Source organism: Herpailurus yagouaroundi, unplaced genomic scaffold (genome assembly GCF_014898765.1).
Source record: "Herpailurus yagouaroundi ecotype Mexico unplaced genomic scaffold, PumYag 163, whole genome shotgun sequence".
Lineage (NCBI taxonomy): Eukaryota > Metazoa > Chordata > Mammalia > Carnivora > Felidae > Herpailurus > Herpailurus yagouaroundi.
Window position 1 is genome coordinate 22,374,959 of NW_024412404.1, and position 17,205 is coordinate 22,392,163.

Consider the following 17,205-nt stretch of genomic DNA (forward strand, 5'->3'; position numbering starts at 1 on the left):
AAAAAGTTTGCTCTGAAAAGCTCCTACCAACTCAGAAGTACAAGGATGAAAATTATCTCTGCCGTACCCTGCTAACATCCATTCTAATTCTGTTTTTCAAATTCACAGAGAGTGAAGAAGTTTATCAAAGGCAGGTGCTGTCAATTTCATGTATCATCTTTGGAATTGTCATCGTGGGCATGTTCTGTGCAGCATTCTACTTCAAAAGCAAGTAAGACCATTTCTCTCAAGTGTTAAAAGGTTACGTCTCAGAGAAAGTACTTTGTCTTTCTTTAACTTCACAGTCTCTGCTCCAGGCAGAGGCATCTTGTGCAAACGGGCCCATCAAGCATCTATAAATGACTTAGAGTCTTTTACAGACTGTGGGGAATATAGGCAGCATGTGCATACATGCATGTGTGTGGTTTGTCTTTGGTGCATATAGCAATTATTCCTTTCTGTGATCATGAACATTCTGTGTTCTTTGCATTTTTTGATGGTCTGTCAGAAGTAAAGGCTTGGTGTCTTCCTGCCACTAAGGGGTTAACACTTCTGAACAGAGAAGTCACTGGTGTAGACCTAAATATTATCAACAAATATCTGTCCTTTACTGCAAAAATACTCCACACTTTCCTTTCATAGTATTTTTACCTGATACCCATAAAGATTTCAGCCAAATGTGAAGTCTGAATACTGTAAGATCTACCTTGGTTCACTAGTTGGTAAACATATCTCAAATATGCCCTATACTTCCCCTGTTAAGAAACTAAAATTTCTGGGGTACCTTCCTGCTCAGTTAGAAGACCATGTGGCTCTTGATCACAGGGTGGTGTGTTCAAGCCCTACATTTGGTGCTAAGATTAGTTAAGTCAATAAATACATAAACTTAAAAAAAAAAAAAAGAAACCAAAACTTCTGCTTAAGGTGCTTATTTTCTTATTTTTGACTAATAACATATAATAAAATATACACATGCCTAAATAGGCATACAAATATATTTATTCCGGGGGCGCCTGGCTGGCTCAATCGGTTAAGCATCCAACTTCGGCTCAGGTCATGATCTCACAGCTGGTGAGTTTGAGTCCCGTGTCGGGCTCTCTCTCAAAAATAAACATTAAAAAAATTGAAAATATATATATTTATTCCAAACGAACTTTGATAAAGGTATTTTATTTCTGGAAATTTTATTTAAGTCATGCAAGCCTTAAGAAGTTGGCACAGATTCTGTTCCTACAGCTTGTCTGAAATGCAAGCCAATGTGTAATTGCTTTTCATTGGACCTATATTTGTCTGCCCATTTGCTCTTCTAAAAATGGATCCATTTCCAGATATAGTCTCTGACACCTGTCTGCATGTTGTATATGTTGATCTTTAAAAAGAACAGAAATTATGATTTTTAAAAATAATAGAAACTCGGGTATGAATCCATAGTTAGTAACTATTATTTTTTTAATAAACTGTTTCAGAATAGGCTTAGATTTTTAGAATTACTGTGAAAATAGGACAGATAGATCCTACCTATCCCAGACCCAGTTTCCCCTAATATTAATGTCTTATATTAGTATGTTGCATTGGTCACAATTAATGAAATAGTATTGATACTATATTACTAACTGAAGTTCATACTTTCAGATTTCCTTAGTTTTTACTTAATGTGCTTTGTTCCAGGCCCCCATCCAGGATACCATATTTGTCACATCTCCTAGGCAACTCTTGGCTGTGACAGTTATTAGTGTTCATTTTTGAGAACTTACTCTTTGTCAGGGACACTGGGCTTTTCATGTATTATCTCCCAATTCTCACAACAATTCAAATTGTTCATTATTGCTGCATTGTTCAAATAATAACAGAATTTAATTTTAAAATATTAATTTGTCAAAGCCACACAGTAGGAAATTACAGATGGGGTCTTTGCATTTCTGCAGTTCTAGGTGAAATTGCATGCTCTAAGCCACTCTACCACGTTGGGCCCCACAGTCCTCCCACTAGATGGTGGAAGGTGAAACTGCTAAGGGTGAATCAGGAATATCATGCCCTGGTGCAGCCCATCATGCTTTATGTTCTCTAGGGAGCTTACATGGTGTTTGGTCAGGATTTTAACATGTGTTCACTCAGACCTGTATTCAAGTCATCAGGCTGCCACTTGCTTGTTACATATTATTAGGCAAATTGCATCTAGTTCCTTAGCCTCAGGCTCCTTGTTTTGGTAAAATATGGCCAAAAATAATATTTGCCTTGTAGAATTTGTTAGGGATTCACGGGATAACACCACAAGGAGCACAGCACAGTGTTCAAAAGAGTAAGTACTCAGTGAAGGCGTGCTTTTGTTAACACCTGCAGTTTCCCACACCGGAACTTAGAGGCTGGGTAACTACAAGATGAAGAGCAGGCAGTGGCCCAAGACTGGTAATCACACTCAGCAGGGCGTTAGATAGAAGGGTCTCCTCGAAAGTGCTGCGCAGGGGAAAGAAGTTGTGTATTTAACAATAAGCAAATTGCCATCAAGTGGTAGTTAATCACTTATTTTTATGATTTGTATTTGCAACACATTTAGACAAAAAACTGATGATAGTCACAAGAACGGAGAGCAGCTGGGTAACGAGGGAACCTCCATCTTCATGGCTGTCATGTCAATCTCTCCCTCTTTAGGCAGCACGTGGGCTCTGACACGAACACCTCCTCCCGGAGCTCCGTGCAGCGTCAGGGTTTAATGGAAACACTGTTCAACATCATTCATTATGGGGGACTCAGAGAACTGACCCAGTGGAGGAACACTAATTAGAATGTTGTCTTCCTGCCTGCCCAGCTGGGACACATGTTTTGTTAAAAATTAAATAAATAAGAAACTGTGAGAATAATAAAGTAATAATAAGAATTGAAGCCTTTTCCAAGTGGAGTTATATTTCTCATTAGAGACCTAGACTGTATTTCCTTCTAGCACAATTTCCAGGCAGGGTCTTCCTTTATTTTTCTTTGCCTGAGAGGAATACTATACCTCACACCAAGCATCTAATCTATATAGCTGAAAGCAATGTAAATTTTTATAACACATTGGCACATGTTTCTTTGCACTCATTCCTGAAATTCTAATTCTCATCCCTAGATCTTGGAGATAACAACACAGACAGACTCTACTCAAAATTTTCTTACTTTCACACATACTGTAACTTTGTTGACATGTGTGTCATTTGTTTGACTTCATCTTGGACATGCCAAGTCTTCTATGATTCTATGATCTCTCCATCATTGGTTTCTAAATAACTTCACTTAAACCAGCTTTCTATATACTGGGATATACAGGTCCCAGCCAGATAAAGTCAAGAGTTACCCAAAAGCTCACATTCTCTTGGTCATTGATGTTTTAGCTCCCATAATCTCTCAGATCCCACCACTCTGGTCCTTTGTCCATTGTCTTGTGAACCCTTGGTTTGGCATGACCTCTCCACATGGAATATTACAGTAAATTATTAGCGGATGAAAGCTTGAAGGTGGTTAACATGATGAGGTCAAAGTGATGAACACCTTGGATTTAGAGGATTTTCTGAGTTAATTGAACCGCAACGACTCTAAAGGACATAATGAAAGAAATTCTCTTCTCATCATACCTAATAAGTCCATATATTCCCATAAGTGATTAATGGAACTATTAGTTGACCTATTCAAAGCTGGCTGATAGGGCTCACATGGTAACTATAAATTCTTCTAGGTTTCTTTTTATGTTCAACTCATATGGGTAAGAAGAGTGAGGCTGCCTGTAGGAGTCCTTAGTAGACTTTGGAAGTACAAAACACAATTTAACTCTAAAAAACAGAATTGGGATAGGAGAGGAGATGTTCCAGCAGACAGAAGCTGAGACAAATAATGATAACAACTGAGAAACACAGAAGGAAAAAGGAGAACCGGTGCTCCCAGTAAAACCCAGCCCTAACTGTAGGTTATGGCCCTCTGAGGTCAAAGATTTTAGCAACAAGGGAAGCCCATTAAGGACAGGCGGTGGATGCTCTGATATGCAGCTTCGATTCTCTTCGGCAGTGAAGATCTTTGTCCTCCAGTTGCTAAAACAAATATAATCAAAGTTGCCTTGCTCTGACCCGAGAGAGCCCACCTCCAATGACAGGTCAGTGTAAGGCTCTGAAGGCCTAGACCTTTGCCCCAATTTGGAGTACAAGGCCATGCCAATTTCAGACCCTCTCCCCCCACCATGGGATTTGCTGAGCTCTTCATGGAGACTGCATTATGTTCCAATCTCTCCCTCGGCCCAGTCCTGCATCCCTCCCTTTGCTTCCACGGGTGTGGATCCAAAGAGCACCCCCCCCCAATAAAAATCCTGCATGCTATCTCCATCTCAGTGCCTGCTTCCCTGGGAGCCCATTCTGCAACATTACAAATAATGCCTAGACTTGTGATACCTGACATTCCACAACTTACATCTCATTGCTGAATGAACTGGACCAGAGAAACTTAAAACTCAATGGACTATAAAATGTTAACACTGACATTGTTAGGCTAGCAGGGTCCCAGTGTGCAATGCCCATATCTTGTCTTTCCTAGAGCACTGACTCTCATGAAGAGAGCAAATGGAATTGTGATTAGACGCTTCTCATCTCCCAGTTCCCATTTGTTGGGTGAAGGAGGAAAGAGCAGAAATATGTGTGTTTGGGGCAGAGTAGGGATGACAGAGAAGGAAGCCAGTTCAGAAAGGAAAGAAAGTCTGTGTATCCTGGAATATTAGTGAGTCAAGAGTGAATGAGTGAGAAGCCAGTACAGAAAAGCAAATTATAAAAGGATTTAGGAAATTGCAGTCAGATATTTTTATAAGGAAAATTCCTTTTCAAGTTGGCATTTCCCAGACACTGAATTATAGAATTACTGAAAAGATTGTTAATGTTTCTACTATTTCATCCTTAGGAGAGTAACTGAGTCCTTCCTCTGTGCCAAGCCCCCTTTTACTGCCTCACCAATGATTTACTTAGGTAGAATCACCTGATCTGTTTCCTTCATCAATGAATCCCTGGTGGGATTTTGTGGCTATAACATGCTTCATAAAATGCTGATATGATACATTTATTTTGAACAATAGGCTACAGATTAGCTGTCAGGAAATAGGTAGATTATTACAACTAGATTAAAGCAACTAGAAGTACTGGAGATAAAAGTCCCCCAAACAATTGAAAATAAAAAAGAAATATTTAAACAAACAGAGCTACATCACACTGGTGTTGTAAATTCAGAAGAGTTAATGATGCTCAGAGCCTCCAATTCAGGTAGCCAATACTGTCAACTTGCTTGTGAGCAACGCAATTAATACAATCCTTTCTTTTATCTTTGAGTCAGTGTTCTAATTCCCCTGTAGGATCTGTCCATCCAACTAAGCTTGCTAAATATGAGAAGGGGAGCAGATCAGCACTTTACAGGTGTTCTCACATTTAGTTTCCACAGTGTCCGTGGAAGTTGACTTTTACAACTGCATGCACAGATGAGGAAACCAAGGCTCAGAGAAGTTTAGGGAAACAGTCAGTTTGATTTAGGAAATCAAAGCAAAAGTGGTGGGTGGCAGAGGGTCCCACCCCTGGGACAGCCAAGGTGGGGGGTCCCACCCTTCTGACAGCCAACCCCATTCTCTGTAGAGTGCTGCCTGCCAGCACAAGCTCACTGCAGGAGACAGTACTCACACTCCACCAAAGGCTCTATCCTTCACAGGGATCTTGGGAAGAGGAAGAAGTTCGGGGTGGGGGAGGGGATGATTCTGCAAAGTGTGTGTGTGTGTGTGTGTGTGTGTGTGTGTGTGTGTGTGTGTTGTGGATACTGAGTCTTCTGCTGATAGATAGTTGCTGTAAAGCCCTTGGAAGAGAGCAGCTAACAAGGCAGGAAATTGCTGCATCCTTCTGATGCAGCCACTGCCTGACTTAAACAACAGTCACCCCACATATGCAGGCAGGAGTACCTCACTCAGAGTCCAGAGATCGAGAGCAATCTCAGCCTTCCCACTGAGAAGCTGTGGGACCATGGCAAATGGTTTGACAGTCCCAAGTGGTGGTTGAGGTTACACAGTATGCAACCAGCTGGGCTGGACTCACATCCAGCTCCAACACTTACTAGCGATATGACTCTGGGAAAATGATTTCACTTCTCTGTGCCTCAATTTTCTCATCTGTTGAATGAGTATAGGTTCCTGCCTCATCACACAGAATTACTATGAAGAGTAAGTGGGCTCATACACGGAAAGCACTTAAAATGATGCGTGGCACATAGTAGGTGGTCTTTCAAGAGTTAACTATTTTTGCTGTGATTTACCAGCTGGAAATAAAAATCTTCACATTTGGGACTAATGGTAACAATAAATGAGCGGTTTCTGAACTGCAAGAGAAAACATACACAATACAGTATATAAGTAAGCTATGCAATCAAGCTATGCATGCTTATAAATGTAAATATAACAAATATAAATGTAACTCTGCAAGTATGTTATATGTGGCTGGTAGCTCTAAGCTTCAAATTTTTCCCCTAGTTACTTCTTCAGAGCATTTCTAATTCTTTACAGCTGAGCACCAAGGGTTAGGGACCTCTGCATCCATGCGGCCCAGAAAAATTCATTATGCTTATCCCTGCCTTTGGAGTGCTATTGGGTGTGAATCTCCGGGTGTTTATGGATAATACCAGTTTCTTTCCAGATTAGAAGCTATCTAATGGGGTTGGCGTGTTGAAAATGAAGGAAGGCTTTCCTTTATTAACTGAGTTCATCCAGCTTTAACAAATGACAAACATACATGTTGGGAACAAATGAACCCCCCAAATACAAACAGAATAAATTTGTGTAACTATTTATGCATGTATTTATTTAAACCTGCAGGAAACAAGCTAAACAAATTCAAGAGCAGCTGAAAGAACCACAAAATGGTAAAAACTACAGTCTCAAAGCATCCAGCACAATGGCAAAGTCAGAGAACTTGGTGAAGAATCATGTCCAGCTGCAGAGTGTAAGTTACCTGTCTATACATCTGTTCCTACAGCCCGTCTCAGTGTTTCCAGTTCAGGGGGGATGGGATGCTTGGGATCAGATGTGTGTGTTCTTTTCGGTATTTGTAGATTTTTCTTTAAGTCACTTTGCAGTTCTGTGTGTGTACATGTCCACGTGTACAGGCTGAAACAGAGAAAACTTAAATCTCAGCCCTTGATTATATTCTGCAATATAAATTCATCTCTGAAAGCAAAAAGAGCTCCAGTTGTTTGTTCCATAATGACTTATTACATTCCTACTGTGTCAGAAATTGTGCTGGGCACCAGGGATACAATGCTCCCTACCTTATGGGAACTTATCTGTGGTAAGGGACACAGACGCCATAACAGAGGAGGTATGTGGGCTGAGATGGTTGACATTGCAGTAGGTTGGAGAGTAGACCAAAGAGAGGGAGGGAGATGGGTTGGTGCAATGTTCATCGTATAGTCAAAGAGCAAAGGACAAGAGACTAGAAAAAAACAGAAAAAGTAAAACCATGGAATCCCAAGAACGTGTACTATATTCCAGCAACTCCAAGGTAAGGGGTGAAAGAGAGGTCAAAGATAAGACAGGTGGGAAGTGAGACTTGTATTCCCACAGTCAGTGCTTCCTAATACCAGGGCTTAAATGGATACCAGAATTTGAAATACAAGCTCTCTGAATCTTACATTCTTTCTAATGTTATCATAATCATTTCCGAGATATATTGCAAAACACTTAATTAACGACAAGCACATATCATCTAAGACATACTGAAATATTCCTCTCAGGGTAGCAAATTCTTTGCCCCTGTATAAGATTGCACATCCAGATTCCGAGACACAAAAGGAAAAAAAGCCATGGTATAAACCTAGGATTTGAGTATAATAAGCAATCATCCAGGACACATTCATGCCCCTCCCAATGCATAAATCACTGAGAATTTATACATCATTTGTGATTCTAAAAAATCATTACCCAAAAGTCACCATTATGTTATGCATAACAGATGTACTTAGATGTTTAATGTGGAATTCATAAATCAGAATTGCTTCCCAGCCAAATTTTGTTAAACTTATAATCATAGTTATGTGGGGACTGTTCTCTGAAACAGAGCGAATGTTTCTGCTAATGATTTTTGAGTATTATCTCACTGCCCTAAAACAAATGCAGGAGCGGAGGCTTTCAAGTCCTCCTTTGCAACTGGACCTGCTGAAGATAAACAAAGCCAGCCACTGGTTAAAATAGTAAGGCAGGTTTTAATCAGGAATAGACTATTGCATTATGAAAGAAGGTCCAGCATGAACTGAACTCAACTTCAGTTTGTACAGAGGTGACTGGTTGTTTCAAAGGGAGAATGAGGGAATGGGGTGGGGAGCAGAAACCGTGGGGTCTTGGCAGAGTCAGGGAAGTGAAACAGTACAGAGATGATCAGTGTGCATGTCAGTTTCATCTGTTAGCTGGCAGTTAATTGAGCTTAGGATTCTGTACTTCCACAGAGCGGAAGGCTGACATGCTATCCTTCCTAATGATTACGTTTCAAAGATATGGCTTTCAGGTCCCTGAGAAAGAAACTCCCTTAGGAGTTTGTAGGAGATACACACACATCTCAGAATGACAAAGGGTGGTTTACAATTGTAAGTCCTTTTAAGGGAGGTCAGTGGCCTTTCCTCCAGCATTGGCTAGAGCTACCAGCAAATTCTTTTGGAGGCTTTGAGTTTTTGTTTTTGTTTTTGTTTCTTAGGCAGACTTTTTAAGGAAGATCAGGGCTATTCCAGGGGCAAAGCCTTGAACCTTTAGAGACTATATTAGAGTTTACTCAAGACTTTTAGTGCGGGGATGATTGAGTGAAGTCATTTGTGCTGGGAATCTGCAGTTTTGATAGGCCAAAGTTAAGGCCTAGTAGAAAAGAGGGCTCAGAGGAGCCTGTCTAGAGTTTGGTTGGGAATAGTCTCGGTCAGTCCTGATGGATTTTACAGGGTTGCAGCGAGAGCACACACACAATTTTGTATCCTCTGTTTTCACCAAACAGATGATCAATAGCATTTTCTGTCTGCTTTATGCTCTCCACAAACTCATTTGGGAGATAGCATAATTGTCCACAAAGTGGCCACGTCACAATGTCCTCGTCCTTCCCTCCTTGTAGACATTCGTGTTCTTTCCTGTGGTTTACTATTAAGGGAATATTAAGATAAACTCCTCACTCATATGCTCCACCACCCCTCGTTTGATTGCAACTATTAGGATTAGAATAACAAGAAATTACAAAATGTAGAGGTTCCAAAACTTAAAAGATCTTTGGGCGCATTGGCTTTTAATTTCTTTTTTTCTCCCTCTTCTCCCTTCTCCAGCCCACCCATATCCACAATTTTGTATGTTGGCACAGGGAAGCAGACCGTGGGCTCAAGTGGATCATTCTCACAGGGCCTAAGATAAGATGTGGGAAAGTGTCTTTTTATATTCATCCTGTTTTGGATACAGAGAATATATATAGGACATTTTTTCCCTGAGTTGCAGTGTGGTCAGCTAGGACAATACATTTCAAGGGATCATGAGTTTTAGATTGGGCTGGGAGTGCAGGCAGAGAATAGATAGGAGAAGGAGGCATTTAAGGACTCTGAAAAAGGAGAGTGAGGTGCATTGAAGAGACACAGGAATGCTAGCCATAGCATTCTACGCTTTGCCAGCTTGGGCCCAAGGGACTGCCTGAGAAGGTCCCTTTAACCAGACTAGACTAGAATGAGTAAGTTGCTTTCCCAAAGGCACATATCAGTTTCAGTGCTAGAAAGTAACATGGGTCACTAGCAGCTTTGTTATACTTTGGTCAACATTTCTTTTGCTAACTTAATAGGAGAAAATATTTTCTGTTTTTTTTTTTTTTTCTAATTTACATTTAACTATTTGAGAGTGTAGTACAATCTCAGTCCATATATTTCTAGTCAAATTTCCAGTTTGATGAATTATGTCCATGCTGATACTCTTGCTCATAATTTTGTTGTAAGAATCAAATAGCAATTTGTAGTTTTTCTTGTCATACGTTATGGGAGAAAACAGTAATGGAGAGTATACATCAATAGTACGTTGAAAAGGAACAGAAACTTTTAAGATTTGCTTTCCTTCAATGTTATGCTCAAGATATACAAGGAGAAGTATACAAGGACATCTATACAGCTGGAGGCCAGGTAACTCTAGTCTTAGAGCAAGCAGTAATCTGATGTGTGGCTCAAAATTTCTGCATGAAAAGTAACAAGCAAATGTATTGAGGAAAACTTAATAAAGCAGTTTTTCTTTGTAGGTCCATATTTTTTTCTTCTGGCAAGATCTAGGAGGCAATACCAATGTCGATGTTAAAACCAAACAATGATAAATGAAATAGTGACAATCATAATAGCAAATAACATCTATTGAGTACATACACAGAATACTAAATAATAGAGAGACATTGACTCACTTAGTCCCAACAACGACTACTTAATTTACACCCACTATGTGCAGAAGAGGAAAATGGGACTCAAAGCTTAAGAAAGTTCGTCTCTATCAGACATCCACTGAGTAGCAGAAAGCCCATCTCACATCTTTATAACTCAGTGCTTTAACAGGGGGCAGTGTTGCCCCAGAGAACTTTTGGCAAAGACCAGAAAGACTTTGGGTGTTAAAACGTGAGAAGCATCTCTGAGCAGAGGGAAAAAGTGCTGATAAATATCCCACAATGCCCAGAAAATTACCCTTCCCAAATGTCAAGGGCAGTGAGGAAATCCAGAGTCCAAGGTCCAAGCTGCATGATGTGTCCCTTAGGAAATTCTGAACACCTAGCATAGGAATTCTATGGTTATTTCTACTACACAGAGGGTGCATGGGTTATCCAGGTACACTATAATCCTTGGAGGGAAAATTTCAGAGTAGGACACCATATCAGGCAAATCTGTCTTTATTTTATCTTGAATCCCTAGTTAACTACTTGAAATTCTTTGCAAATTGCAGTGTTTAACAAATGAATAGTCTGCGTCTGGCATTCCCTTAAGTTCATTAAACATTCATGGGGAAGGGTTTCACTTTACAGTCATTTAACAAGATGTGAAACACCTAGTCCAGTGAAGCAGCATCATACTCTGGAAACACTCCACTCAGAGGCTGCAGAACTAGACCTGGCAATGCCTCACAAGCACCTAGCACCTTACCATCATTTACAAAATGAAGTATTTGTGACTCAGAGAGATGAACTGACCTCATTTAACTGTGTCCTGGAGAAGAGAGAGGGAGAGAGAGAGAGAGCGTGCAAGCAAGCTGGGGCTAGCATTATAATCTCTAGACTGGCCAAGGGAGTGACACTTCTCAGCCTGATTCAGGGATCAGAAAGAGAAGTCATTAAAAGAGAGATGATCCAGTCCTCTCTCCTAAAATCAAGAGAAAATATATGTAAGTGAAAAGTTAGGGACTAAAATTATATACCCCTTCCCACCTTTTTTTCAATAACCATCTTAGGAAAGATAGTTTATATGGGAGGAACATTCAGTGAGGAAGAATTGGAAGATAATATTTGCATCCATAAGGAGAATAAAAAGAATTTAATGCCTAACACAGCCTTGATAATTGGTAGAGAGAGGCATCCATTTATTCTGTAATACTTATTGAACACTTCTCTATGCTGTGCACTGAATGAAGAGCTTGAAAAATACAAACAGAAGAGATGGATCGTGGCCTCAAGGAGCTCACAGGATAGTGGTAGAAACAAGAGCGTAAGCATACACAGCAGTTTTTCTATGATGTAGACACATTAAGTGAATGTGCTATTAGAGAATGGAAAAGGACATCCGGAATTGTCTGGGGGAATAATAAATCCTGCCCAAAATATGTGACATAGGAACAGAGTCTTGGGAGTGAGTTGAAGTTCATCAGATAGTTTGAAGGGGGTTGGTCAGAAGAAGTAATTCTTTATAGCATGAATCAAAGTTAACTTTGAATAGTTCTAGTCTAAAACCTGATGTCTTGTTTTAAATATCAAATTTTAACTTGTTGATTCATTATAGATTCATACATTCACCTATTCAAATATACATTAAATATTTAGTAAGGACTAGGCACTATATTAAGGACAAGGTATACAATGATAACTCTAAATGACAATGTCCTTACTGATTATGATAAGTGATAGAATCCCACAAACAAATGTGCCAAGGCTTCCAGTCAATAGTGAACAGTCCCATCAGAGCTTATGGAAGGCGGGTCTGAGAGCTGATCTGACAATATAGTAATAGCAAAGAGCTCTCTCAGAAAACAGAATGCTAATGACACATGCTCAATTCACCTAGCTGAATGGGGCACTTGGTTGAGGTGGGATGGTGGGTTGTAGGTGGTAGGGGTGAGGAGGAGTATTTGCTGTGCCCAGTGTGTGGAAAGAGTGTTTCCATGGAAATGGGCTGAAGTTTGACTGCAATTGTATAGCTCTTCCTGCTTGGGATATGGTGCAGAAATTCCCAGCATAACAGCTGGAGTCAAATTGTTTTTAATTACTTGCATAAGAAATCACACTTTGAATTATCCCATAACTGCTGATTTTCACCATGCTCTGGGCTCCTAAGTCAGACTTCTAGTAAAGAACTTTTTGAGACAGACATAGATGACCTGGGAGCAATGCAGAGAGACAGACATTTAAAACCATTTAAAAATAACCTCCTTCCTGCCTTTATTGCCTGGGGTTCCAGACCAGGTGATTATCAGCTGTGTCATCATTGCTTTCCAACACAGACATGCTTTTATTTAACCTTCTGACTCCTGCTGCGTGCATTGGGCAGACCTGGAAACATCGTTGCTCTACTTCCAACATGCACCTGCTTCATTTGACAGGTCTATTGATTTCAGCGCACCATCAACAATGTGTTAGGAGCAAGGCAGGTGATGGTGCAAACAACAGTGGATGTCCTCAGCACCCAGAAGCAGCCACAAGGTGGGCTTTCAGGAAAGCCAGTCGGGTTGAGTGCTTCCCTAAGAGATAACAGTATTGACCAGGGCCTCTGTGCATGATTAAAAGGAAATTGTTTCAGCTCATGTTGAAAGGGCTAGTGAAAGGACTGAGGCATCTCCTTATGAGGTATTAAAGTGACATTTTGTACATTATACTGAATGAGATTTTAACAAAACATGTATACACACAAAAAGTCAAGATCTGCATGAGTGCCAGGAAAGAACATGGAATCAACTACCATCTTTGTAACATTGTACAGAAATGTTAATGGAAAGAACCAGACAGGTAGCTTTTTGGAGATATTATCTGATGGATAAAATTGTGCAGCCCGTAACTCCTTCCAGGGGTGGAAATGTATAAATTTTGGAAGGGGCCATAATAAATGCTTTCAGCATAGAGCATAAAATGTCCAAAGGCTATAATCCTGGTCAGTTAAGCTACTTTTAAGGAGGTAGGTGCAAACTAGCTGTTTTGCTGAGTGGATTATACACCTTCAGAGCCTATGGCTGAAAATAAAGGGAGGCTCAGTCTCTAAATAATAATTCTCTTCCTCCTCCTCCACCCCTTCCTCCTCCTCCCCACTCCTTCTTCTTGTTCTCATGTGTGTTTTTTGCTTTTTAAAAATTCTTTTATTTTTTTATTTTTAAAGTAGATTTTTTGGGAAAGTTTTAGATTTACAGAAAAGTTGCAGAAATAGTACAATAAGTTCTCATATACCCTGTACTCGGGTTTTCCTATTAACATTGTACACCCGCATGGTACATTTGTTAAAATTAAAACCCACAGACACGCATTGTTATTAACTCATATCCATAGTCTATTCAGATGTCCTCAGTTTTTACCTAATTGCTTCTGTTCCAAGATTTCATCCAGAATGCCATGTTACATTTAGTTGTCATTTCTTGTTAGGTTCCTCTTGGCTGTGACTGTCAGATTTTCCTTGTTTTAGTGGCTTTGACAGTTTTTACGAGTACTGGTCAAGTATTGTGTAGGATGCTCCTCTACTAGCATTAGTTTGATGTTTTCCTCATGATTAGATTGGGGTTATGGGGTGCAGGGAGAAAGACAACAGAGATAAAGTGCCAAATCATTTGCTCATATCAAAATCACACATTATCAGTTTGACTTAATCACTGTTGGTGATTCCATTGTCCTCTGAGGTAATAATTGCTAGGAGTCTCCAGTGTGATGTTACTCTCCCTCCCCTTTCTATAGAGTTCTCTTTGGAAGGAAGTAACTCTGTGTAGCCCACACTTAAAGAGTAGTGCTCCCCGTTTGTGAAGGCAGATTATCTACATACATTATGTGGAATGCTACTGCAAAGAGTTTATCTCTTGTTCCTCATTTATTTATTCCATTATTTATCTAAGAGTCTGAACTTATGGATATTTATTTTATAATTTGAGTTATAATTCAATAAATACTTTTTTCTTATTTTATATCTTCTTTCAGATTTGGCTTTGGTGTCTCTTTCAGTTGGTCTTTGTCTCCTTTTGATATGTTTCATCAATTCAGTGTAGGTTTTTTGGAGGTTTTGGTTTTGAGTATGTCCTTTCTTCTAGGCCCTCTCAGCAGACAGATCAAAGATATATCTAGCAACCAGATAGTGCTTATGAGCGGTGCTTTTTACCTTTAGTCTACAGATTCTACTCATTTCCAAAGTTACTTGGGATAGCATATCCCTGATACCCACCTCCCATTAATGTTCTTTCATATGTTTGTAATACAGTTCATTTCTCTTAGTAGTCGGTATGCCTTCCTGGGATCTCCAGACCTTCTAAATAATACTTATTTTGTTAAGAGAGAGATTTCTTTAATAGATATAGGGCAATTAAATTTGCCTATTTCCCCTTGTGTGAAATTTAATGACATGTGTCTTTCAAAGAACTGGTCCATTTCAACAATATATCATGTTTGAGGGCATAGAGTTGTTCATAGAGTTCCTTTATATTAACCTTTTTCTGTCTGTGGGAATAGTAGTGACGGCCTCTCTTTCACTTCTGTTATTGAAAATCTTTTCTTTTTGTTTTTTATAGCATACTTATTTATTTATATATATATAGAGAGAGAAAGCAAGTGAGGAAGGGGCAGAGAGGAATAGAGAGAACCCCAAGCAGGTTCCACACCACCAGCGCAGAGCCTGATGCGGGGCTCAAACCCATGAACCGTGAGGTCACAACAAAAGCCAAAGTCTGATGCTTAAATGACTGAGCTACCCAGGCACCCCTCTTTCCTTTTTTTTTTTTTCTTTTTTCTTGTGTTAGACTGACCAGAGGTTTATCAATGTTACTGATCATTTCAAAGAATCAGCTTTGCTTTTGTGGATTTTCTCTATTCTTTTCCTGTTTTCAATTTATTAATTTCTTCTCTAACTTTTATTACTTCTCTTCTGCTTGTTTCAGTTTTAAATTACTCTTCTTCTTCTGGATTCCTTCAGTGGAAATTCAGATTACTGATTTTAGATATTTCTTCTTTTCAAATATAAGGCTTTAATGTTGCAAATTTATCTCTAATCACTGCTTCCTTTACCTCCCACAACTTTTGATATGTTGTATCTTCATTTTCAATTAGTTAAAAATATTTTAAAATTTCTCTTGTGACATTTTCTTTGGTCTTTCTGTTATTTACAAGTATGTGGTTTAATCTCCAAATAGTTTTTTGGATTTTCTGTCTTTTCCCTATTGATTTCTAGCTTAATTTCAATATGGCCTGAGAATATACTTTTTATGATTTCAATTTTTTTTTAATTTCTTAAGATGTATTTGATGGCCAAGAACGCGATTTATCTGGATGAATGTGAGCTCAAAAAACATGTAGTCTGCTGTTTTAGAAGTATTTTATGAATATCAATTAGATGCAGTTGATTGAACATGCCATGTGGCCCAACTATATCCTTAATGATTTTATGCCTGCTAAACCTCTGTTACTGATAGATGTATGTTGAGCTCTCCAAGTATAATAGAGGATTTGTCGGTTTCTCCTTGAGCTTCTACCAGTTTTTGCCTTATGTATTTTGATGCTCTGTGGCTAGGTGTATAAATATTAAGAACTGTTTTATCTTTTTTTGGAGAACTGGCCCCCTTATCATTAGGTAAATGATACTTTTTAAATATTTCTTTATCCCTAATACTTTTCCTTGTTCTGAAGTCTTCTTTGTCTGAAATTATTATACCTACTCTAGCTTTCTTTTGATCACTATTAGTATAACATGTTTTTATCTCCTCTGTTACTTTTATCTGACCTATATATTTAAAGTGGGTTTCTTGTAGACCACAGATAGTTGGGTTTTGTTTTCTCATACAGGCTTTTAATCTCTGTTTTTTTGTTTTGTTTTGTTTTTTAATGTTTATTTATTTTTGAGACAGAGAGAGACAGAGCATGAACGGGGGAGGGTCAGAGAGAGAGGGAGACACAGAATCTGAAGCAGGGTCCAGGCTCTGAGCTGTCAGCACAGAGCCTGACACGGGGCTCGAACTCACAGACTGTGAGATCATGACCTGAGCTGAAGTCTGACGCTTAACCAACTGAGCCACCCAGGCGCCCCAATCTCTGTTTTTTAATTGATGTATTTAGACCATTCATATTTAAAGTGATTAATGATATAGTTCAATGAATATCTTCCATATTGATAACTTTTAAATTCTTTGCACCTGTTCTTGGTTTCTTTTGTTCTTTCTGTTTCTTCCTTCTCTGGTTTTAGTTATTTAGTATGATTCCATTTGTTTTCCTCTCCTAACATCCCAATTATACTTCTTTTTATAATTTGTTAGTGGTTACCCAAGATTTGACAATATGGATTTACAATTAATCTAAGTCCACTTTCAAATAGCACCTTACCATTTCATGGTTCATCCAGGTATTTTATAACAGAGTATCCTCAATTCCTTTCTCCTGTTCTTTATAAAATTGCTGTCAATCATTTATGTACATACTATATCAAAAATATATTATTATTTTGAACATTTTTCTATTTGATCTATTAATTAAGAAAAATAAAATATTTTAATGTACTTTTTTTATTACTTCTAGGCATTTTTCCTTCTTTATGTAGATTTGAGTTTCTGATCTATATCATTTTGTTTCCCCTTGAAGAGCTTCTATTAAGGTCTGCTGGTGACGAAATTAAGGTCTGCTGGTGATGAAATTAAGGTCTGCTGGTTTTTTGTTTGTTGGTTGGTCTATAAAATCTATATTTCTCCTTTATTTTTGAAAGATAATTAAACCAGAGATATATTTTCAGTTTGGTGTTTTTTGTTTTGTTTTGTTTTTAATTTGAGAGAGAGAGAGA

The 17,205-nt window shown here is 38.8% G+C and overlaps 1 protein-coding gene across 1 annotated transcript in view; it reads left to right on the forward strand.

The window, feature by feature from the left end:
- Positions 1 to 17,205, forward strand: part of NRG3 (neuregulin 3) — a 1,079,756-nt gene that overhangs the window by 1,037,540 nt on the left and 25,011 nt on the right. The window contains exons 9-10 of the mRNA XM_040485109.1: positions 109 to 211; positions 6,830 to 6,956. Of these exons, the coding sequence (XP_040341043.1) occupies positions 109 to 211; positions 6,830 to 6,956 (230 nt within the window). The remainder of the gene's footprint in view (positions 1 to 108; positions 212 to 6,829; positions 6,957 to 17,205) is intronic.